General features: G+C 42.7%; 1 protein-coding gene across 1 annotated transcript; it reads right to left on the bottom strand.

The window, feature by feature from the left end:
• Positions 1-519: 519 nt before the first annotated feature.
• On the bottom strand, positions 520-18,076 carry sppl3 (signal peptide peptidase 3). Its single transcript, XM_088281992.1, has 11 exons — positions 17,459-18,076; positions 6,404-6,481; positions 5,214-5,305; positions 5,015-5,134; positions 4,736-4,814; positions 4,182-4,294; positions 3,724-3,830; positions 2,478-2,641; positions 2,027-2,217; positions 908-1,017; positions 520-690 (listed from the first exon to the last, which is right to left on the bottom strand). Exons 1-11 carry the CDS (start codon positions 17,482-17,484, stop codon positions 622-624), a joined length of 1,149 nt encoding a protein of 382 aa, XP_088138118.1. The 5' UTR covers positions 17,485-18,076; the 3' UTR covers positions 520-621.
• Positions 18,077-24,701: the final 6,625 nt, after the last annotated feature.

Below are 24,701 nucleotides of genomic sequence, written 5' to 3'. Positions count from 1 at the left end.
GTGTGTGTGTGGGTCTGTGCGTGATCCCCTCCTCTCCTGCTCTGCATTTCCCCCTCCCGTCGCCACGGCGACGCTCCGTGCTTGTTTGACATCTCTCTGAAATAATATTAATGTCAAGAGTAATGACCACAACAATGCTAAAAAAATATATATATAACCCCCCGCGTCTCACAACTGCAAGTCCACAAAGGGAGCGGGGGCGGGAGGGAGGTCATGTTGGGGGCGGGAGGGAGGTCACGTGATCTCGTGTGACATATCAATGCGGGGGGGGGGGGGGGGAAGACGGGAGGAAGGGGAAGTGAAACATGAGCAGGATGTGCTATAATGAAGAGGCGAGGAAGAGGAGGAAGATGAGTTGTGCGTTGGGGCGTTTGTGAACCATACACACACTCACAAACACGCTCACACACTTGTGTCCTGCTGAGGTGGGGGGGAGGTTGTTTCTTTGTAGATGGGTGGAAAGCATGAAGGCGTGATGACAACATGGCCTCACTGTGAGGGCGCCCCCTCTAACCCCCCCCCACCCCCCCACCCCTAAATCCCTTCCCCCCGCCGTCCTTCCATGGGAGTGGAGGTCCACGGTCCTCCCCCCGGTTGCTGGTCACTAATTGCCCGGGTGCATCATACCTCCAGGAAGCGGGAGCTGGGCTTGGTGTGGAAGGGTTCGGACCACATGCGCCGCAAATCCCCCTGAAACACACGCACGCACATGCATGTCAAGTGTTTACAATCGTGGGTGGGCAAAATGGCCACGTCTTTTAATCCGGTCCAGTTCAAACAAATCAGAGTTTGAGCAGCACCGGAACAAATGAAGTTCCGCGGCAATGAAGTCGTCCGTTCTACGGCATTGACGCACATCTTAAGTCAATCAGTCAACGAGCTTTCCACCGCCAGACCGCGGACGTACCTTCAGGTAGGCCATCGTGAGCAGAGGCAGCAGGGTGAAGGGCACCAGGTAGAGCAGAGCAGGCTGAGCAGCGCGATGAATCCTGGATGCCACAGTGGCCGTCAAAAGACCTGGTCACGCACAAAAAAAAAAAAAAAAGAAAAAAACACATTAGGGAAAATGTACTTTTTAATGGCTTGTATCCAAATAGTTGGTTATCAACCCATCTTTTGTTCCATCCTTTGTCAGGAAAATATGTTTGTGAGCATTCATTCTGTTTTATTTGTGCGCCATTCTGTGCTTTCAACTCACTGTTATGAGGTGTAACTGACTAAATTACATAACCACCCCGGAGCACGACTAAACAATTAATCAAATTCAAATCGCAATGTACCAGTTGTACAATTGAATTTTAAAATTGCAAAGGTTGCAATTATGGGGGGGAAAAACCCCAAGGCGAAACAAACAAACATAAAAACAAAACACAGCTTTATACCAGTCGTTCTGTAGTATCTTTTTTTTTTTCCCTATATCTATATCTATATATATATATATATATCTATCTATCTATATATATCTATATATATATATATCTATATATATATATATATATATATATATATATATATATATATATATATATATATATATATATACACACATACATATATATACACACACACACACACAATATTGTGGTGACTAGCGGCCCACAAGAGAAAGAAGACATGGAAATGCAGATATTTCTTAATCCAATTCATTTGATTAATCGACAAAATAATCATCAGACTGATTATTAAAGTAATTTGAGTTTCAGCCCTACATTCAATACTTCAGCGGTTTAATCAGCTTACGCGTCACCGATATGAGATATCAGAGCAACGAGAGGTAGGACAACACTTTTGCAGCATGCCCGCGACCCTCGTGAGGATAAAATGGCTCAGATAATAGATGAATGTTATTGACTACAGCATCCCAATGAAATATTCCCTTTCACTGGGTTCTGTGTGAAATCGCAGTTCATCTCTGGTTGCAAATAGTTTGCAGGATCTCCGCGTAAAATCTAATTTATTAAAAGAGTGCATGTATGCCCATTAAGTCTTTTAAATCCAGCCACCCGCCCGCCAATCGCTCACTTACCCACAAAGTATCCGATGAGAGTGCAGTGGAAATAGGAGACCCGCTGCATGCGTCCCGACACGTTACCGGGCCCCGAGGCCTCCCCGCTTGCCTGCTTCTTGTAGTTGTCGTAACGTAGGACGAAGCACAAGAGCAGCCCGGGCATCACAATGTCTCCGATTCCCAGCATTGAGAAGTGACTTCCCGTGGAGCTGTGACAACACGAGAGACAACAACCACGTTTGGAATGTTAAAAGTCTTCAATATCTTGTCATTGCGTGCAACTAAAGGACAAAGAGACCAATTTGGTGGAGAAATGTTCTTTAACAGCCCACTGAGGCTGTAATGCTCATTCTAGCGGAAAATTAAAAGCCGCATGGAGAGAAAAGCGGAGATAAATAAATTCAATACGGAAAAAGAAAAAAAAAATCTGTAATCAGGAGAAACTTGAGGAATCCATTGTCATTCCTACCTGGGAAAGACCAGTTTTCCGGGTAAGGAGAGGCGGGGGACGTCACGGGCCATTCCTGGCCCCAGGTGTAGCTTCCTGGACAGGACGTCGATGGGATTTTCAGCAGGTTGGGTGGCGACTTTGACCATCACGTTGCTGTTGAAGATGTACGCTGAGAAGAACACCTAAAGGGCAACAGAGGCAACGGCGCGTTATGTTCGTCGGCTCACGTTGGCGGTTGCTAGGCACCCACGTATGCTGAAGATGAGACTCACTGCAGCGCCTTCTTATTTTTTTTCAATTTATTGCCGTGTGTGATGCATCCCTTTCCCAATTTACTTTAATGCGAATGTGACACGAAAATCCCCCGACTGCTGTGGAATTTACCAAGCAACAGTAGTAAAACACGTCTGTTAATCAAGACATCAGCTTAGTACATGCCAGTATGTGCTGACAAAACTTGCCTGAGTTTTGAAATAAATTGCCTCTCATAATTTGGGTGTACATTCCCTCTAAAGAGAAACCAAGCTCAGATGCGTGGAAACAACATTTAGACTTGATGCAGTATTATACGCCAGTGTTTCTCAACCTTCAACCAAGTTACATTTTAGATCAGAAAAATCTTGAAAAAAAAAGTATACATACTGAATTAATGATTGAATTTACATCAAATTTCACGGGTGAAATATGATAATGTTTTGTTCAACCAAAGTGATTATTCTGAATGGCGACAGGACGACACACATCTGCCCTCTAGTGGACGAGCTTTGAATTGCGTCTATCGTTTACATAAAAAAAAAAAAAACGTGTCACACCTGAATCTCTCACTAATGTGCCGTAGCACAAGCGTTGGTAATGACTGTTTAACAAAAGGAGAAAGACGAAATTTGCCTCATTACAAGGGAGCACACCATCAAAAATCTTTTGGGGATGTTTTTTTGATGAAAACCAGTGAGAAGCATGTCGTCGAGTGACGATTTTATCATTGCACGCTGTTTGCAAACGTTGCAAAAAGGGGAGACTGTTGCATATTGTTCCATCATCAGGCTTGTATATGATTGTGGCAAGTGGCGATAATTCCAGTTGAGGTCCATCAATCACGGCGACATCCACCAAAATCAATAACACGACAGCCGCGTCCAAATGCTTTTGCTCAAACTCATTTGGGAGACAGTGAGCTGATGACAATGAGCTTGTCCTCATGTATTTTTGCTCCCGGCACTGTGTGTGTGTGTGTGTGTGTGAGCAACGACGGCGATGTCCTTACCCAGAACACGTCATAGATGAGCAGCCCTGACAGCAGCAGGCACGACACCTTCAGACTGGGCAGCCGCACAAACGCTATCATGGCCACGCACAAGCCCATGGCCAATGCTGCGAGGGGGGGGAAAAAAAAAACACCAAATACATCTTAAAAAAGTGCTTCATAATACAGAACTGGATAATTATTAAAATCACTGAAATGTCATCCCTCGAGTTGTAGTCGAAACGACCATTTGACTAAAATTTGGTAGGCTACCAGAGAATTAAAATGTTCCCAAAGCAGACAGTTGTTGATCTGTATAAAGTTGAAACAGAAATAAATAAACGCCAAAAAACAAAACACCCACTCAAAGACTTTACCAAACAACAAGCTAAGGAACTCGGCGTTGTGCGTATTGGGCTATAACTCGGCTATGGTGAAGCCATCCCAACTGGCGCAAGAGCGGCGACGGTGTGACGCACCGTCCATGAGGAGCCAATGTCCGGTCAGCACCCAGATGAGCACCAACATGACGGAGAGGGAGAAGGACAGGAGCTCGGCCAGAGTGAAGCGGCCGCAGCAGCCAAATGAAATCCTGCAATCAAACGCAGCAGAAGAACATTTGGAGAAATGGAAGTAAATATGTATTTCGGATTTGGGTGGCAAGAGCAAAGTTAATAATGACGACGCAAGTCGCCCATTTCATGGAACAGCTGTCATGCCAAACTTAACATTTAGAAGGCGGCGTGGCCAGCGAGTTGGATTTTTTTAAAAATTTATTTATTTATTTTAACAACTCAGAGTCCTTTCTGCACCTTCAATGGTAGAGAAAAACACTGCCTTTGATACAGCATATAAAGTGGAAGGAAAATTACGAAGCATAAATAATGGCCACTCTGAGGAAATATGGTGTCAACTTTTAATTCATAAACCTTTGTTGTTTTTACTATCAGACCAGTCTGCAGATGATCGCATAGAGAGCGCTGAACCAAAAACCTGATGTAAAAAAAACAAATAAATAAATAAATCATCTTACTTGTTCTGTGGGGAGCAGGGCCTCGTCAGATATTGGCACATTGGCAACAAGAGGAAAGCAAAAGCAATTGTCGCGAGCACTGAGGATGAGAAAGAGAGAGCGTAGAAAAGCAATGAGATACAGTCAGCTCATTCTCATCCTTTTTTTGTGTCCGCTTCACCGAGCAGCTAATGATCTTTGCACTTCCATCAGCGCAGCACACACAAAAGAAGACACACTACTGCGTGTGGAAGCCTTAAAGCACTCATTTGCTGTGCTTTTGTGCTCTACGGCACTTACCTGCCGTGCAGATGGTGAAGACCACCTGGACCGAGTCAAAGAAGAAGAACATGACGAGCAGAGACACGGAGGCTCCTATGGGTAGGAACAGTGCCTGCGTCGAGTCGATAGTCTGAATACCTGCAACGCCCCCAAAAAAAAAAAAAATATGAAAAAATAAATCAAATAAAATCAGGCCACACAGAGCAATCACACTCACTGTTGTTTGTGTTGCTGTTGTTGAAGGAGCCCGTTGTGCAGGGGTTGCCATCTTTGTCCTTCTCTTGGTTCTCGCAGTCCATGTTTAATGACCTGCAGCGATGAGAATGCTGTGAGGCAGCCTCATATTTAACAGCTTCTTTAACTATTCGGCACTCCATTGAATTGGGACAAATTACCGACACTTGAGGTGTGAAGTGTAATTGACTTGTTAGCCGCGGCGGAGGACGCAAAGAGAAAAAGCTAAGCCGATTGAATGCACGTGCTTGACATTAACAGGACTCATCGAGGTGGTACAAAATATCTATATCTCCTCGTGCCGGCACCGAGCAAAATTATTTTATTCAAACATTATTTCAGTGTTTAAAACAAATGCAAACCCCAAGAATACATTAACCTGGGATGGAAACTTTTTATGAAAGGCCATATCTTACAAGAACCACTTTTTTTTTTTTTTCTAAGAAAGGCTTGCAGGTGGAGTCAGACTGGCTTCTCCTCGGCTGAAGCGTCTTCAGTCAATACAAAGCAGACGGACACAATTTATCCGGACGCTAGTCTGATCGCGTGCTCGATGACAAATGAACGCGTGAAATCCAAATTCAGTATGCGACTCCAAGCTCGGTGTGAGGTCGTGTAGCTGTCATTGAGGCTGCTGGAAATCGGCGCGTTGTGGGTGTTTTTGGAACGCAACTAAATCCATCAAAACACCATTACAGGTGCGGACCGGGAGTGCTCATAATGTAGCAAAAATCATGTTACAACTCCGGCGCTGGCTGCAGCTGGGCTGGGTCAGAGCTTGGCCAACATTTGTGCATTTAGTGGATTGAAGCCCGGGAAGTTTAGACATCACATTTTCACAATGCAGTGGCAAAACCAAAGTATGTCTAAGCGCCATAAATTCTCCGAATCGGAGAAACTTTCTTACTCAACACCTAACTATTTACAAGGCCTATGTGAACTGACTGCTATTTATTATACATAAATACTAAGTGAAAGTGTTTTTAGATACATTGCAACTATGAACGTTTTTTCCCCAACAGTAGAATAGAATTAATGACTGCCACGATGCATAGCTCAATTGTGATACTTGAGGGTGGGGGGGGGGGGGGGGGGGGAAGGTGATCGTGTCACTTGAACGATGCTTTGCAGTACAACCAAATGATGGGATTTATAATCGCAAGTGACTCTTACCTGAAGCTGCCGTAGACGATGAGAAGGATGGAGATGAGGAAGGTGGACACCTGGCTGGAGTCAACTAATGAGTACGCCCTAAAAAGAAGAACAAATGACAAACCATTTATTATTCCTTTTAGGATTCAAATGACGATAAATAAGATGGCAATCTCGAAATTCAGTGCAAGCTCCAGAGAGGAATGGCCCAAAAGTGTTACAAATTGGAGTTGAACTAAAGTTTTTTTTTTTTAGAACAATAGCAGAATAACATTGCAGAGCCCAGAAGGAATTCAAACACATTTTCCAGCATCTTGCAACACTGAACAAATTGTGTTAGAAGTGAGGCTGCTCGATTATTTAAAAAAAAACAAAAAAAAAAACAACACACACAATCATGATTATTTTAGGAATAATTGAAATCAAATGATTCAAATGATTATTTCTTGGTACAAAAAAAAATATCTAAATGGAAACAATATTCAGTCAAATCAAATCAATATCTCAAAATAATTAAAATAAAAATTGCAAATGTCTAAATAGTAGTACTGTAGCAACATTTAAATAATTTCAATCTCACGCTCAAATTTTGAACACACGATGGGGTATGTAACCATCATATTTGACTTTGAACTTAAATTCAGCCCAACTTCTACCGTGATATGGAAATATACATTGAAGCAAATCAGTTCGATTTTGCACAAGAGCATGTGAAGTAAAAATAGCTGAACTATTGCCTCAATTTGAACGTTGAGCGACTAGCACAGTAACTCTGAATGTTCAATTGAACACATTATTGCAAACATTCGATAAAAGGTGACAACACCTTAAGCACAAATAAAAAGTGCTGGTGTTTAACAGCGAGGATAAATATTCTTCTACTCCTCTGGGAAGACTGCCGGACCTTATTATTAAGAGCAAGGAATAAGCGGAAATGCTTGTAAAGTAAAAGAAGAAGAGCAAGAACTCATGAATTGATTTGAAAAATCAATTAAGTCAAACTCATACAACTCTGTGTGTTGTGGACACGCACACACACACCAGACAGAAATTGTGGCGGATTTTCAAAAGCGAGGATAATTTCCACAACAATGACTTTGTAAATTCTTCAGTCATTCAGAAACAACAATGCTGCCAAACCAAAGCATTGGGACAAGCAACAACAAGTGAATAAAAATGTAATTACGCAGGAAGTTTTCAACGATTCATGACTGTATTTTTCTTCAAACTCCAGACAATATGTTTTGAGCAAAACAAAAACTAAGAAACTGAAATGTTCAATACAGGCTCCGTTTTAATGACGACAGACGGTCGGTCGCCTATCGAGGAAGTTAGGTCGTTGCGTGTTAGCACAAAATCAAAGGAGTTTCCCTTCGGTAAGAGTCGGTTCTCTCGCCCTCCGGCACGAGCACGAGCGAGAGCGCAACAAGGTTAAGCGGTATTGCAATCAACCAACACACCTCGTCGGGAAATTAAAAGCCGCTCGTGGCAGTCAACAAACCTACACAACGTTTAAAACATGATCCCGAGGGGTTGGAGCGCACTTGAAATTGAACTTGAATGCAGAGAGACAAGCAGTCACAAGTTGAGCTTTCACGGTTCACTGCAGGATTATTGACGCAGACGCAGAATTACGATACCATTAGCACAACGAGGATCTCATTTGTTGACATAGCACGATCAACACTGGTCAGTGCTGCAATATTTAACTTTTACGGCGGGAAGATGAAATGTAAGATCTACAAGAGGGAGGGGGTCGGAGGGGGGTCATGGATGCATATTGCAGAAAATTCAATAACTTACTAAGCGCCCAATCAGCCTTATCAGTCGTCACTCGGCCGTCGTACTGCTCCGATCCCCGAGGGGACACATTTGCATGGCATCCAGGGAATGCTACAATATCCTGCTGTGACGCATGAACAAGTGTTCGGGTCCACTATTCATTTCATTCTTTGGCATGTTGGCTTGCTGACAGCATCTCTCAGCATTCGCATCCAACGTGTGGGAATTGCAACTCGGAGTGCACAGATTCCGCTGAACGCAGAAGCACAATGTTTGTTTCTCCGAGCGCCGCCTTGTGCTAATGCGACGACTTCCCTTTCAGATTAACATCCAGGAGTGCAAATGCGCAAGGGGGGAGCTTAAATCAGATCAAGTGCCTTGATTGAAGTGTTGAATGTTTTGACAGCGCCTGGACCTGACCCACAACCTTCTCATGCAGGCTCGGGATGGAGACAAGGCGGCCATTGTGGCTCGCTGCTTTCTGACGGCCGCTCTGACCGAGACGCTGACCTGTCAGTCGCCTGTCAAACTCGCCCTTCTTGGGTGAGGAATGCAGCAGTGTATGTAAAGCCTCCATGTCCCATATAACATCGTGATTGCGCTTCAAGAAACGAGCGCATTACCTCCACATCCCTTCCCGCAGATAAACGGGGGAAAAGTTCTTCTTCTGGCAACCGGTGGCCATTTTAGTTCCTCCAAAAGCCTCCAAGGGCTACTGGATATTCAATTTAGGAAAAAAAAACTTCTCTCTCTCTCTCTCTCTCTCTCTGGTGTGCTGGTGGCCCTGCCTGCAGAAGCAGATTGGCCCGCCCACAGCACCATCTGATTGGTTCCTTGTGCAGTGGGTAGCAGCCAATCAACAGTAAGCTGCCTGTTTGCTTTTTCACCGTGAGTCACACAGGCAACAGACGTGGCCGAAATTTGAATCATTTCAGTCTACTACAACTCACAACTAATAAGAAATTTATTTGCCGTAGTAAACGTCAAAGAGACGTTTGTTGTCATTGGACTATAAGAAATGCAGCTGAGCCTGGGAGCTCCGTGCACTTTTGGTTAAGACTTTGACAACTAAGTTTAAGTTTATTTTTATCAACAGCTAAAGCAACAACGCAAAGGCACACACATTAATTGTATGCTTTATAAATAATACCGGAAAAGTTCTTCATTAAAGTAACGAGCGCTTACTAATTGAGAGACCTTTTCCAAGGCAAAAAAAAAAAAAAAAAAGACAACTTAGTATCTTGTAAATTGGCACTGCTATTATGGTATGTAATATGCACAACTCCAGTACATCATATTAATAGATGCTTTTGATATATTTTGCATTTCGTGCTGCTCCATATGAGAACAATTCAAATTTGTTTTTAAGAGACGCCTCAAAGAATAATGCCCACGCAGAGTTGTACACCACTCCGAGGCAATTCTAAAGTGTAAAATCACTTCAATCGATTTATTTTGAAAATCGTGGGGAAGCAGTTCCTCCAAAATGGCAATGTTTCAACAATCAATGTCAGCACACATCCCTGCAACCTCAGGTCGGCAAGCCTCGAGAGACTAATTTGAGGTGTGGCTTGCTTGTTCTTTTTTCTTTACTTTTATGCACAAAAGGTATTGTAAAAGAGGAACAGTCTTGATTAAATATCTTAAAAGGAGAAGAACGTGTGTAATTGTGCTTTTGTTTTTCCGCTAGAATAAGAACGATTTCATGCGGGGAATTCACAATGTTTTGCCTTTCAACATTGTGAATGTTTTGAGGGTTTGCAATTAGTGTTCCGTTTATTTTACACACAACAAGACCACCATGAATGTAAAATGATGTTTCTGAAAACATTCCCCGTACATGTTTTTTTTTATGTTTTATGATGACAATATTTTGACGGCAGAATAGAGAACAGCATTTCCATCCCAGAACAAAACTGTGTTCCATTGAACTGTTAAGGACGCAAAATTCAGTTCAGGTGTCATCTTATAAACCGGTGAGAAAAAAAAAAAAAAAAAAAAAAAAAACAGGCTGAGCTTGGAAGATCAACAGAAAGCATTTGAGAAAGCCTGACCGTGTTCCTCACACATTCAGAATGACGTCACTCAGCGGCTAGATAGACGGCGAGTTTCATCCACCACGGAGCTAATTCATATTCCAGCACCAAACTGGTTCGTCTGAATTCTGCGCACAGATGCCCGCGGAACATGGGCGAGGTAGATGAATGGAACATTTAAAAACAAAATACAATCCCGGACTGTTGGGGGCTGGACGCAAGCCCAAGGAGCCATAAACCCTCCTTGTGCACTGACAGACTCGTTTTTTGTTTTTTTCCCATCCCTTCCAAATAACAATTCCAAATCTGACTCCCAATAAGACAACATGTGTGACTTGCCCACAAAGGGTAAAAAAAGTGACACTTTGTTGCAATTAGCTGTATTTAACAGCCTTTCACAGTAGCTACAGGGTGGAGTCGCCTTGAGACCTCCAATTGGGGATTAATATTCATCTCCTTCCATCGTCTAATCCAATTATGGATGTAATGGGCTAAATCCTCCAGGAACAGGAATGTAATTTGTTATCAACTGCGACCTTTTTGCCTCCATTAAAACACGTTCACCTCCCCTTCTCTGCCATTTGGATGTACGGCGCGTTTGCAGCCCCGTTTGACATTTGAACAGGAGGTCGTCGCTTCGCGACAGTCTCGGCACGCGACGTTTCCACGCTTCAAACGTGTTTTTATGAACTGGTTTGTTTTGCGTTCCGTTGTTTTATATTCATGCATGAGTGTATTATTTGCAAATACGATCTATGTAAACGCCAACAAAGCCTTGGTGATGGAGCTCAACCAGCGCGTTGACATCAAAAAGCAACAAACTTGAATGAAATCCATTTTTATACAGAACAGTAGCCGGTTAATTTAATCGGAAAATATTCAATATTCACAATATTTAATAGAACCGGTGCGAAAATGAAGTTGAGTTATGCACAAGAGAGAAATAAATTGAACAGGAGAATTGAAGAACCTCAACTTTACTCGACATGGGTGCCGGAATTTTTACAACCTTTCAATCTGTCTGATGTTTGATGTTGAAGTATGTTTTAACTGCATACGGGTAAATCACAAGATGGAGCATTAAAATACACCGTTGGGAATAGCTTGCACGCAAGAGCAATTAGGAAGATCAGTTTCCTGTATTTGTCTAACAAGCCGCTGACACAAATCCGCAATAATGCACAATGCTGCTCCAACATTTTACACAGCGTCCCACAATTTTGTCCCAGCACGGGTGCCCAAACTGAGAACTTTTTGGGGCCAAAGGCTATTACATCGTCGTATGAATGGCAACAGACGAATGCAGAACTTGAGCCATTAGGTGGAAAAGAATTGAACTGCTCCGCCTGTCACGATAAAGAAGTGGCATAGATAGACGAACTAAAATTCATAATTTGTGGTGAATGAATGTTCATTTCCGGACCAATTAAGTCGAATTGGATCCTTCCTGCGGTACACTAAATGTGCTGCGGTGGAAAATCATCGACTAAGATGGCACATAAAGTTTGTCAGCTCAAGTCAACTTTAAAGCTCAAGATGTGTTAAGTGTTTTTATTTTTCCGATTGCAGGCGACAGCGAGGCTCCGAAAACACCTTCCAATTAACTCGTACTTCGTTACGCCCACGTCAACGTTTTCAAAGCACGTTTACAGCGGTTGACATCTCGTTCTACTTGTATGACCGCAAATGCTTCTGTGACACCGAGTTGCTCGTGTTAGAAAACAAGTTTTCCCCACAGGAAATGTGTGAAGAAATACTAATTGCCAATTGCATCAAAACTTTATTGGTGACAAAAAAAGAACGTTTCAAGTAACCACAGACACATTAGGGAGACGGAGCACACCGATATCGTCGACTTGGTGGAGCCTGGAAGTGACAAGTACCAACACCATGTTGTTAGCCTAATTCAGGGTTGCCACTGGGTCATGAAATCGCTTTCCCCCAAAATGTGGCTGAGCACCATAAAAATCTCCTATCCACACTTAAGTGTTGTGAGCCACAACATCACGCGTTTACGTTTCACAGCCGTCTTCGCGACGTGCGCTGAAGTTCGGACATTGGCCTCAATAGAAAGAGAGGCAAAACAAGGCCAGATCGCATGAGTTCTAAATATGCTGGTGGTAATGATGATGGCTAACAAGAGAGGCACTGCGGGCCAAACGCAACAGAACGCAAAAGACGGGAACAACTTTTGCTCCGTCAGATCCAAAAACGGTCATTTTGAAAACACTCGGCTTTCGCCTCGTATCGCAGGCTGCAATTACAAGAGTACAACTCATGTTGTGCACTTAAAGAAAAAAAAAAAAAGTCACATTCCCCCACCCCAAAAAAAAAACCAGTAGTAAGGCTTTAAAATGCTGAAATACTTCATTTTGTTCTTTTCTGCACCATTTTCCGGGGGTATTTAACCCATAAAAATGTAAACTGCAAATTATCCATGCAACACTGCCAGAAAGATCGCCTCAATTTATTCACAAACAAACAAAGGCCGTCACTATTACATGCTTGTGTGTTCACAAAAGCAATGGAATGCATACATGGCGTTGCGGAAGAAGTCAGTGTGACGCAAACACGCGTGAAAGGTCACGACGGCATGAGACAGCGCTGTTCTCTATTCATAGAATGGCTACATCCAGCCACATTGTCAACTTCCTGCGCCGAGCTCAAGACAGAAAATAAGTACAGCCATGATTTTTGGATTAGTATGGTGATCCCACTTCCACATGTCCATTTGGACTTGTTGTAGTCATCAAAAGTCCTGATTGTTTGATGAGACAAGCGTGATAATGAAGTGGAGATTTAAAGAAAAAAAGGGGAAAAAAATTATTACAGTTAATTTCATTGTGTTCAATGAAATTACAATACAAATTAAAATGACTGGACAAATTATTCTAATTCGGATTTATATTCCACAGTTATGAAATGACGCTCCCACGTGACATCACGACTGCAAGATGGCAACAATGCAGCAAAAAAATATTTTTGTTTTTTTAATCAATGGTTGCGTAAAGAAATGTAACGTACTTATAAAAATGTCGACTACAGATGATATTCTGAGGTCAAACTGCACTTTGTAGGACACTTTCCACTCGGGGTTTAAAAAAAAAAAAAAAAAAAAAAAACCTTGGGTATCTGTGCAGGAATTTTAAGTAGCATTCTTTAACTGTCAAGTATGTGAAAAATAAATTAAGCACCGTCACTAAACTTCACATAAAATTAGGGACACAATTAGGGAGGAATTTATAATTAATTAATCTATCAATTGTTTTGTCAATTGATGAATTGGATATTTTAAAAAAAAAAGAAGAAAGAAAGAGGAAAGAAAAAAAAAATAAAATAAAAAATCAGTTCACAACACTCGTCTGATTTGCAACGTCAGAGAAACGGGCGGACTGCGGCCCAAAGTGGCCCATTGATAGTCGAATGTGAGCAAAAGCAGAGCTGCAGAGACATTTTATTAATCATGGAAATCTGTCTCAACGATTCAGCGTTTTGGGACCGAAATGGTGAGCTCAAACAATGCACTTTTAACATCGTCAAAGCTGCATCTTTCAATATTTTTTTTATACTCCATGTTAACGAATCAGCGGCATATTACTATGAAAAAAGTGTGACACTAACCAGAGCTGAAAAGTGTTTTGAAAATTACCGTAAGTAATTTATCTCAAGGCTGCTTGAATGCTAGGTGCTAAGATAGCTAGCTAGCGCCGCACCAACGAGATATATTTGCGATACGCAAGTATGCGCACAAGACAGCAGCAGCAGCACCGAGCGGCGTGAAGCGGTTCCCCTCAATTTAACTACCCAACTAACGAGCAGCGTTTTCTCGAAGAGGCAAACAAGGAGTCGCTAATCGTGCTAATCGCTAAAGTGAAATTCAGAGACGGGAAAGACCCAATAGAAGTACTGAGGTGTACCGGCGAGTCAGCCAACTCTGAAAAAAAACTGGTGTATTACAATCAATCAAAACTTAGCAATTGAGCACACGCTCGAATACCGGAATAAGCTAACAGCTGCGTTATCCATCATGAAGAGTCAAAAGATGCAATTAATACCATGATTTGAATTTCAGGCCATAATGCCAATCTCCAAGTCTCTGCTTGAAACTGTTAAGTCTCGAAAATACGGGAAAAATATTGACAAATATTCACGCTTATATTTATGTAAAAAGAATATGATGTTAAACACTTGGGTTAAAAAAAAACAAATAACTTTTATATACACAATTACACGAGTGCAAAATTATTCACAGCAAGTAGTACAGTACGTCTTGCCTTACTTGAACCATTTTTTCCCCTCACAAAGTGTCTTTCGTGTCCTTAAATTATTATTATCTTATTATATCTATTATTGTTTTAAAAAGCATAATTGCATTTTCTGTCATGTTTGCAAATGTCGCAGCGGCACAAAGTGAACATTCGTCACCAGATTATGTTGTCCAACAAGGTGCCAACAACAACTAGCGACAACTTTATTGCACACTCACGACCCGAGTGAGTCAAAAAAGAAAAAAAGATGATAAATATGACACCGCAATGTGTTCTTACTGACAGTAATTAAAACTTGTTGGATTACAAAGAGACACGTCTGAGTCCAGCTACGGGCAGTGACATTTTTTTGGGCTGTCCAATCCGAAAGAAGGACTTGTCAGACCATCTGTAGCAGCAAAAAAATATTTTTCCAAGTCAAGGATAAAACATTTTAGCTCTTTACTTGATTTCGACCACTGCTGATATCATCTTAGGATGCCTTTATTCAAAATAAATCAAATAGATAATTGCTGAGATGCAGTTTTTTTCGTCTTCATTGCTTGCAGAGGTTTTGATCGGGATTTGGTATCGGCCGATACTCAAAATCAAGTGAGTTGGACGCAGATGCAAAAACATGTGACGGGGGCATCCATTATATTTCTAATCTTGTCTTATTTTGGTCCTGGAAAATGTCTTGACATGAAAATGGCTAGTATCACTGAAATGTTGGGGTTCGGTCTTTATTCAAAAATATTTGTGTGTGTGTACGAGAGTGCAATGTGCATTGTTTAAATGCCACGGCAAATTACATTTTGTGTGTGGTTTATGGAATACTAAATATCCACTATATAAAGCACTCGTAAGTAACATTTCTAAAAGAATATAAAAAAAATGTGAAAATTCAGAATTTCTGTAGGTTGGCAGCTCTGTGAATGTGATGAGGTCAAAAAATTTGGCGCAACTAACTTGTAGCGCTGGTGCAGCCAAGGGGAAAAAAAAAGAAGACGTACACACCAGTGCAACCAGTTTAAAAAGTGAGTCTAGAGCCCCTAAAGAAAAAAAAAAACCCGTCTTACAACAATTACTACATTACCATTGGTTAGTGCGCGGCACACACTCAGAAATCCGTGTAGCCCCACTTAAAATCCTCCAGCATCTTTTTGATATTCTAAAATATATTGGCGTCTTATTTTCTCAGACCCCACTTTAGCCCCGGGAGAGAAAAAAAAATCGTGGCGCCGTCCATGCCGATATAAGAACTAGACTAAAGAACCCACATAATTACCCCTGAAATTGTTAATTACAAAATAAATAAAAAATCTGGTTTAATAAATCTCGATGGAAAGCTTTTACGCAACTCATGTTGATTCCTACACTATCCAGTTGAGATGCTGTTTAGCAGAGTTTTACGGAAAACATTTTAAAACGCAGACGCTTCAAGTGATCTACACAAAAATATTGCTTTGGGTATAAACTCCAAGCAGAAAGCGCGAAAGAACAAAAATGAGCAAGCACCAACACGGCTTCACTTTGTTTGGTGAGTAAATGTCACCGAATGCTACAGCGAAAGACACATCAGAGTGCTGCAAGTGTAATCGTGGGACTGATGTGTGAAGCTGAGACTCAAATGATGTTCTTGTGTGCGCCTGAGATGAAACAAAACAGAAAAAGTGTGACTTTTACATTCTGAAAATGACAACGGCAGTGTTTAAACAAAAATTACATGAACTGTAATTGTGCTCATACTCCGTGTCACAGTTTTTAAATACTCTTCCAAGGCGATGTCACAGAATTGGGCTGAGAGATCCTAGGATGGAACTAGTCTTCATTCCCACTTTCAAAAGAAGTGCTTCAGGACACAACGGATACATTTACATAACAAACACACTTGGATCCTGAATCTCAAGACAAACCAAACCAAAAGCTCGAGAAAGACCAAACAACTAAAGTCTTGATTCTTAGATTAGTTCCCTTGGCAAACAACACAAGGGAATTTTTGGTGGTGTTTATAAAAAAAAGTTAAATGCTTTATTGCACCTTGCCCTTAATTGTTTCATTTCTAGTTTCCACAGACTTATGACAACACGAAGTGTCTAATGAGAACAATGGGCAAAAAAAGGTGTTGTCTGAAAATGTCTTCTTGCTCACTGAGCTGAGGGGCAGCCAAACCTGCAAAATAAGATTTTAACGGGCTAACTGTGCTCATTTTCAAACGTTCATACAAAGCTGCTGAGCTAGTAAAAGGCTAATCTTAGCCTCGGCAAAGTGGAAGTGATTTTCATTCAAGGGGCGTTTTAAACGATCACGTCATCTGAATCTGAGTGTCAACATTCAAGGTAGCTTCAGGTGCTCGCATCTTTCCCCACCTGTTCGAACCGCGATGTGCGGCAACCTGTCGAGTGCCACGCGTGAAAAAAAAAAAAAAAAAAAAAGGTGTCATGTTGGGACACGATTGCCACTACACTGCAAATAGCTTTTAGCCCCCCCACACAAGCGAAGCCATCGTTATTATGTGGGGCTCGTCGATGAACGCTGGCCCTCTCGCTCGTCAGCTAACGCTAATTTGGTTGCCCACTAATCAGCTTAACGCTCCCGTGCAATGGCGCCCCCCTCCCCAACCTCCCGGGGGTTGGAAAACTAACGCACGCGAAATGTGGATAGAATATACATATGAAAGCACAAATGTACAGTCGAGTAGCTGGTCGGCTAGCTCGTTAGCATACGTTCACAATAGCAGCATTGGAATTGACCTCAGCTTGAATGGCGGTAGCACGGCAGCATCATTAGCCGCGGCCGGCTAACCACATTCATTTTGCTGCTCTCAGCAATAATTAAACGAGTGACATGTTTTTTTCGCAGTTGGGGCAAACATGGGATAGTTTGCTACGTGAGGAGAAGTAAACATTTAGGTCCAAATGCGTCCACGCCGTGAATGGCTTTGGCCAGGAGCGACACAAGAGGCTAGGAGGCTAATGCTAACGGGTAACTCGGTGCCCGTGCGCACTCACCAAGATGAGTAGCCTTGCTCCGCCATATCGCCGACAACAGTAGGGCTCCGCGACTGTGGCTCACACGGATTGGGGTCTCCGGCGACGACCCTTTGGGAGCTCGATCAAGAGGAGTGTGTGAGTGTTGGGGATGGGGAGCTCTTTCGGCGTTTCCCTCGTTGTCCGTTGCCCTAGCGGCTACTTGTCGGTGACAACATGGTGCTGCATCCCGACGGCAGCGATCCGAGCCACAAGCCGAATGTGGTGCACTTGCAGCGGCTCCGATGATGGGGGTTGCTGTGGTTAGGTGGACCAAACAAAAACACCCCCAAAACAGCAACAAAAATCGTTGTTTACGCTCGTCACTTTTTTTTCTTTTGCTGCCGCCCGTCACCCCCCAGCCGAGAAGGCTCGGTCTCCAGCGATGCTACACCCACTGTAAATCCATATTCAGTGCGACGTTGCCCGGATAAATTCGGCTATTCCTCAAGTCTGCAGCCCTCGCTGTTATGGAAGACGCGAAGGCTTTGTTGTCTATACTGGAGTGGCGGGGGCGCGCACACTCGCCCTGCTGCGCGTGTACGCGGAGAGGGCTTTGCAAGTAGGACGAGGACTGGAACGCTTTTGTGCACCCGAAAGCCTCGCAAAAAACAAAAACGGCTTCGTTTGCACTTATAGCGCCGCGCAGGTTTGAACGCGCTGAAAGCAACACATTTGGATCGTTTTGACAGCTATTTGGACTGTGACAAAACACATTAAAAATGTCACTGTTCTGTTCAGCGCCGAGCTGCACACAAAACGTTTAAGTCTTACAATTTGTTACAGCAACACAAAAAAATGCGTTGCTATGGAGTTGGCGCCGACTCAGTTTCGCATTTCTTTCTTTGTAATAATTGTATTCCCCTCACCACTTGCTATTTTTTATTTTCGAGGATATTTCATAATTTCATCTGCAGACTGAATTGAAACTGCATTCAATATTTTCATTGTTTCAGCTGCAGTTGTTTTTTTTTTTTTAAGCGCATTTATCTGAATTACACCCCCCTCTTATATTTAATTATTTAACTGCTCGGAACAGTCCCTTTAAGCACGCGCAGGTCAGGAAATCATACATCATGAGTAACCCCAGGTGACCCAGTGCATGTACACGAGCCTGTGACACCCGGAAGACTGCCTCTCAGAACCTTCTTGCATGTTTGCTTACATGCCACCAACATAACGGCGGGTTGTGTGCCCACAGTGCCAAGTCCAAGCAGTGTTGCAAGCGTTATCGTCGCAGTGGGGAAGAGATTGGCGACTATGGGTGCGGGCCAGGGCTGAAAAGCGCTGCTCATGACCGATTTCATATCCGGCCATCGTCTGCTGATCCACGCTGGTGGTCAGCGCAGCATCCCGCTGGTACAGTTGGTAGACACTGGCGCCGGTGGACACGGCCCCCGGATGGACACCACAAATGGCATATGTGTGTGTTATGGATGACCTTTCGGCTGGGACTTTCTAATGGCCGCTGTATCTACGCCACTGCTGGCATGGACTTTCTTTTCTTCTGGATATTATGAACTATTGCCTTATCGATTTTTGCTATGCACCCCAGCCTGCACGCTTGGAGAAGCGGGCACTCTCTTCCTGTCTAACACACTCAAACCAAGGATCTGTATCGGTGACTGCTCGCCAATTTTCCTGACCTCACCAAGCTCACATTCTCGACAGCTGTGGCTAAGCAGCGCTTGAAGTCCCGCATCGACACTGCAGCCTGCTGGTGTAGGCTCAGTCAAGGAGGAGGTCGCCACCGTGAAATGCCTCGGCATCGTCCGCTGGTCACAGAGCCCTCGGGCGTCCCCTCTGCACATGGTGACCGAGGCTGACGGGGATTTGCGCCGATGTGGCAATTTTCGTTGCATAAACTCCATGACCCCATCCCACTCAGACTTCTCCACCTGCGGGGGGTCGCCACCTTTTTTAAGGTACCGATGCACCCGCAAGATGTGACCAAGACGGCTGTCATCACACCCTTTGGCCTGGTCGAGTTCACTAATATGTGGAATTGAAAGGGGAAACCGTTAACTTGGACAGTCTGCGTAGACTGCCAGTCAAATTGAACACTGAATTTAAACAATAAATCTTACCACCAGACATTAACACATCCTCTGACTTTGATTCATTAAAACATTTGAAGAAAAGCAACATTCTATGGGAGAATTTGAGACACAGTGTCAGGACTATTGTGGCTTTCCAAAACCAAACTTTCCTGTATTGTACTTCGTATTACGGCTTAGCGGAGGCAAATTGAGATGTGTCTCTGGACGGTGAGATTGCACTGGGGTTTAGAGGGAGGTCAGCGGGATTCCCTCTCTGACCTAAGGGTGCGAGGATTACAGAAGTCTGCAGAGAGCTGCTTTTCTTCCAGATTATGCCCAATCTGTCCTCTGAAACAGAGCCACATGCATTCAGCAGACACTCAAACTGAATTAACCTTAAGGGCCAAGTGAGGTTTATGAGCAGCTTTCCCCAAATTACGCTCAACAACAGTCCTTTATGACGCAAATCTCGCGTTACTGGATGATTGCTCTGCCTGCAATCAAGCACCACCCATCAGCACAGAGACTTTTTTTTCGGGGAATGTACAATATTTTGTTTATCCAATTAAAAGAAAATAACAGGGTCAGCTATGAAAAAAGGACACGGAACTAAAAAAAAAAAAAAAAAAAGAAAAGAACAAAGTACAATTTTAAGCATAACAATCGTTTTTTTTTTTTTTTTTTTTTTTTTTTTAGGTATGACGTATTTACTGTTTATCGGTGCACCGCTGATAGTCTAATTGTCACTAGAAAACCGAACAACACACACGCACACACACGAGCACATCCGAAACAAAATGGTGAATGATAGTTAAATCACACTAAGCAGTTAGCGATGCCAGGCTGTATGTTCAAATATGGCCACTAGATGTCAGTCTTTACACATCAGCAACAACAAAAAAGCGAACAGCACAGCGATTACGGTAACATTATTTTAAATTAGAACCTTACCGTGAAGATTCATTGCAAAGGCGAGCTCAAGTAAAAAATGCCAACTGTGTTTAAAAAAAAAATAAATAAATAAATAAAAATAAAATCTTATGATGGGCACACTAATACACTGGAAAAATTCGATCATATGATTTTATTTTCATTACATTTGACAGTATTCACTCATGAATGAATAATATATAAAGTGTGATGGTTTAATTGATGGGAGCACGCCAGATTATTTGGTGTAAAATACACCTTCATAACAACCGAGAGAGACCCATGCAACAACACAATTACAAATTAATCACAAACAAAGCACATTGTGGCTTTACGTTTTGAAATACCGGTTTTAGACCTTTGCTATTTGCTCATGTAAATTGGGGTGCATACACTGATCTTTAAAGGGACACTTCACTGACATTAACATTGGCACTTCCATAATAGGTTTGCATGTGGCGTGGCCATATTCCTTACTAAAAGTAGTCGTCGCCTATTTCCTAATGTTTCCAAAATTAATAGATAAAAAAAGAAAATGATAACTAATTTCAGTTTCCTGATCTCCCGAAACTGAACTTGTTAGCCATCTTGTTCTTTAACAGCAAGAGTTAAGTCAGAGTTTGAGCCATATCTGATATCGAGATGTTGTATAAAGTTCGCCACAGGCGTACTACATTTGGAAATGTTCTGAATTTTTATTACTATGCAAAATGAATGAATTTCATGTGTTTTGGAGTCTTGAATAGCAGTTCTGAGGTTAGTGGTCTCACAGCATGACTTGAACAACAAAATGAACTGTTTAAAAATGTAATTCCTTTCTACGGCCAGCAGAGGGAGACTTCACTTCCCGAACAAGAAGCCAAAAACAACAATCGAGCCACTCCTTTTAAAAAGGGATGGCATCGTTTAACATGTGACCAATGCGTGCTTCACAAGCGCATGCACACCTCGAGGAGTTGGTTGCTCATCTTTGTAGAACTGTATGTGATATTTGGCGCATGTGATGCCATTATTACAACCAATAGAAAAATCTCACTTGCACATTTTCCTAATTCGGGTCGTAGAAATATCACTGAGTGGTCACCAGCTTGTCTTCAATGTAGAGGAATGGGCCTGGTATCCCATAAACGAGGCTGCACGCCCTGTTCTAACATGGCCTCACAAAATGCTTCATTTCTCAGGCTGATTTAAAGCACCTGATTACACTTATGAACTGATGAAATGGGCAGGCAGACTACACTGTCAGTATTGTTGCAGCTCTGACTGAGTTCCAAACCTTCTGATCATGTGGCTGTGAGCAGAGGAAAGCGTTCCATGCTCATGTCTTCTGTGAATTACCCATTAGAGAGAGCTGAAAAACAATTTGACATGTATGTGGCCACTGATGAAATTATAAATCAGATGCTGTTGTATTCAGTCCTGTTTGGAAAAACATTGCAAACCCCGATGACGATTTATGTGTTCAGCTGATCAACAAAGTGCTCATGATATATAATGCTAAACATTGGTTCCAAAGTTATTTGCGGAATATTAGTTAAGCAGCAAAATCCATCCTTTCAACAGAAGTGACAAAATGGCCGCCCGCTGACATGGCTAAAAGCGGTTGGATTTTGCTGCTTAACACATATTCCACAAATGCTATTTTCATCAGAATGCCATGTTTAGATGGCCCGGTTGCCCCGTGGCACCATCCCACCTATCCCAGGTCAGTCTTTATGCGATGACAGAAAGGTGGTTTGCGGGAGAGAACTCGTTGGGGAATATATACAGTTATGTCTTGTGTGCTGTGTTTGTCTTCTGCCGTACACCTCACACTATAAGAGCAGTCAGAACACAATTGCCCATTTTTTTTCTTCCACATCATGTGTGGGGTCTCTCACATTTCAAAAGTCGGTTATGATGTTCAAAAACAAATCGGTATGTGCGTACCTGCTTTGCTATCAACTCAAATAAGGGCTTGACTCACTCGATTGCTTTGACATAAACACTGACCTTGATGATTTGTGTTTAGGATTCAATATTTCTTTCATGCTCAGCGCAAGTCGAGCTTCAAGTGAAGTCCAACTGTGTGCACGGGTGGAGTTTTCTCTCCGTCGGTATTTTTGTGGACGGACGCATGTCCGTTTGCGCCGTTGTGGGAGTGAACACGGCTGATTTCTATATTAAATCTTATGAATGAATTACAATGGTAGCCACAAAACATCAACAGAACGCAGACGCAGGAACACCTGGATCAAATCTACCAAAAACACATTACGCCACCTGCGCCACAACTTAGACCCGATTTCACAAAACACGATGAAATCGACTTGTCCCAGCACGAAAATGAAGACGCACCAGTTTGTGACATAACTTGAATGCCTATGCAGTGCCAGGGGGGGTCCGAACCTCTTTGAAGAGTCTCCCTCACTCCCCACCTATGGGCTGCAGGGTTCTGTGGGATCCGAGTGTGCAGACACTGTTAGCACGCCTGATATGAGGGCCTGATCAAAGCTGGCTCATTCTGCCTGACCGATTTCCACAGGATTAAGGATTAGAGAGACAGGAAGCTGGGAGAGGCACACAGACAATCCGAGAGGGACAAAAAAAAGGATGGTGATGGTGATGGAGAGTGAAAACATTGGCGCAGACGGAGAGGGGTCATGAGGCTCTGGCAGAGAACATCTTGGGAAAGGAATGCAAGACGATGGGAATGTCAGCCTAACGATGTACTAAAGTACTTTCTTAAGCATAACTCAATGCAATAATATTGTATCGTAAATGCAACGTTGTCCTTAATTTGGAATGTGCATTCAAAGGAGGCCTTTTAGCTCATACGCGTCAAGTCGGACCATGGAGAGATGTCATTAAATTGTGAAATCTCAAAATCAATTGCAAATCCAGCAGACGAGCAGCGAAAAGGTTCAACTAAGGGAAGGAAAAGGAAATTCGATGCAAGCGGGAAAAGAAAGATTAAGCAGGGGAAGTTGTATTTAATGGTGGCCAAATAAGAGACCATTTGGAAAAGAATATGAGCGAAAGCAATGAGCAGCTGCCTCTGATTACCAGTAAAGCAATACAATGAGTTGAAAGGCCACCGGCAAATGATTTTCACATTGTTCAGTATTATCGTGGAGAGTGATGAGCGAGTCCGAGACGAATCTCCCACCGCATTAGGAACACCTGCACATTCTCATGCCAGCCAATACAAGAGCCGTATTAACATTTTACGCTTTAGAAAAGGACACTTCCTCAGTGTCATCTAAATCTTTTTGATATGTTGAAGTGGTCATAGGTAGGGATGTCAATGTGAATTTTGGCACCAATTAATCGCTGCTTTTGGACGTTAGAAGCAAGGAAAGTACAATGATTTCCGATGGAGCGTTTGTAATCCGTCCCTTCAATGACTCCGACTGAAACATGGAGAGAGCGGAGGGGGGCGTGGCCATAGTCCTCATTAAAAGCAGGCGTTTTTTCAAGTCGTCACTTATTTCCCTAATTTCTCCAAAATTAATCGATGAAAAAGAAAATTAATCATTTCATTTTCCTGATAAAAAAAAACAATAATTATAGCTTGTTAGCAAAAAATGCGCCTGCCCTCCTTTAAAATGTGACTAAATTCTCTTCACACAATAGCATATTAAGTTTTACACAAAAAAATGCTTGATGAATATGGTTAAATTAGCCAATGGTGGCTTCGCACAAGTGCTTCCATTTGCAGTCTGAAAATTGGCTCTGTGGGGCGTCTCAAAGTCGCCAACAGCACTATAAAAAGTCGCTAGAGGGGTTGGAAAAGTCGCTTAATTTAGTAACCAAATTGCTAAATTAGCATCACTGAAGAAGACATCATGATAACTAATCATACCAACATTTGAGACAAAACCGCCCGCTTAGTGTGACTTCACAATTGAAAATTTATTCACACCACGCATTTACAACTGTGTTCCTCTAAACGCTGAGGTTCAAAGTGGAGGAAGCCCATTTAAAAAAGAAAGAGCAACCCATTCAGACCCTGTGGAACACCGCCTCATTCGCCCGAGCTTCTGTCAATTTCTGCTCTTGACCAATGGCAACATACGAAGCCGTCCCACTGTCACAGAAACAGTTGGCACGGAAACAGCACATTACACCATCGTCCAAACCTCCTCCCATTCTTGCTGTTGTCATTTCTTTTCTCTCTCTCTCTCCCTTTCTCTCTCTCTCTCTCCCTTTCTCTCCCTTTCTCTCCCTCCCTCTCCCTCTCCCTCTCCCTCTCCCTCTCCCTCTCCCCCTCTCTC

The sequence above is a fragment of the Idiotropiscis lumnitzeri genome, chromosome 18 (genome assembly GCF_059441095.1).
Source record: "Idiotropiscis lumnitzeri isolate Australia: NSW breed Sydney's pygmy pipehorse chromosome 18, RoL_Ilum_1.0, whole genome shotgun sequence".
Taxonomy (NCBI): Eukaryota; Metazoa; Chordata; class Actinopteri; order Syngnathiformes; family Syngnathidae; genus Idiotropiscis; species Idiotropiscis lumnitzeri.
Note: the sequence above shows the minus strand (reverse complement) of the source record. Positions and strands in the feature narration are given on the sequence as shown.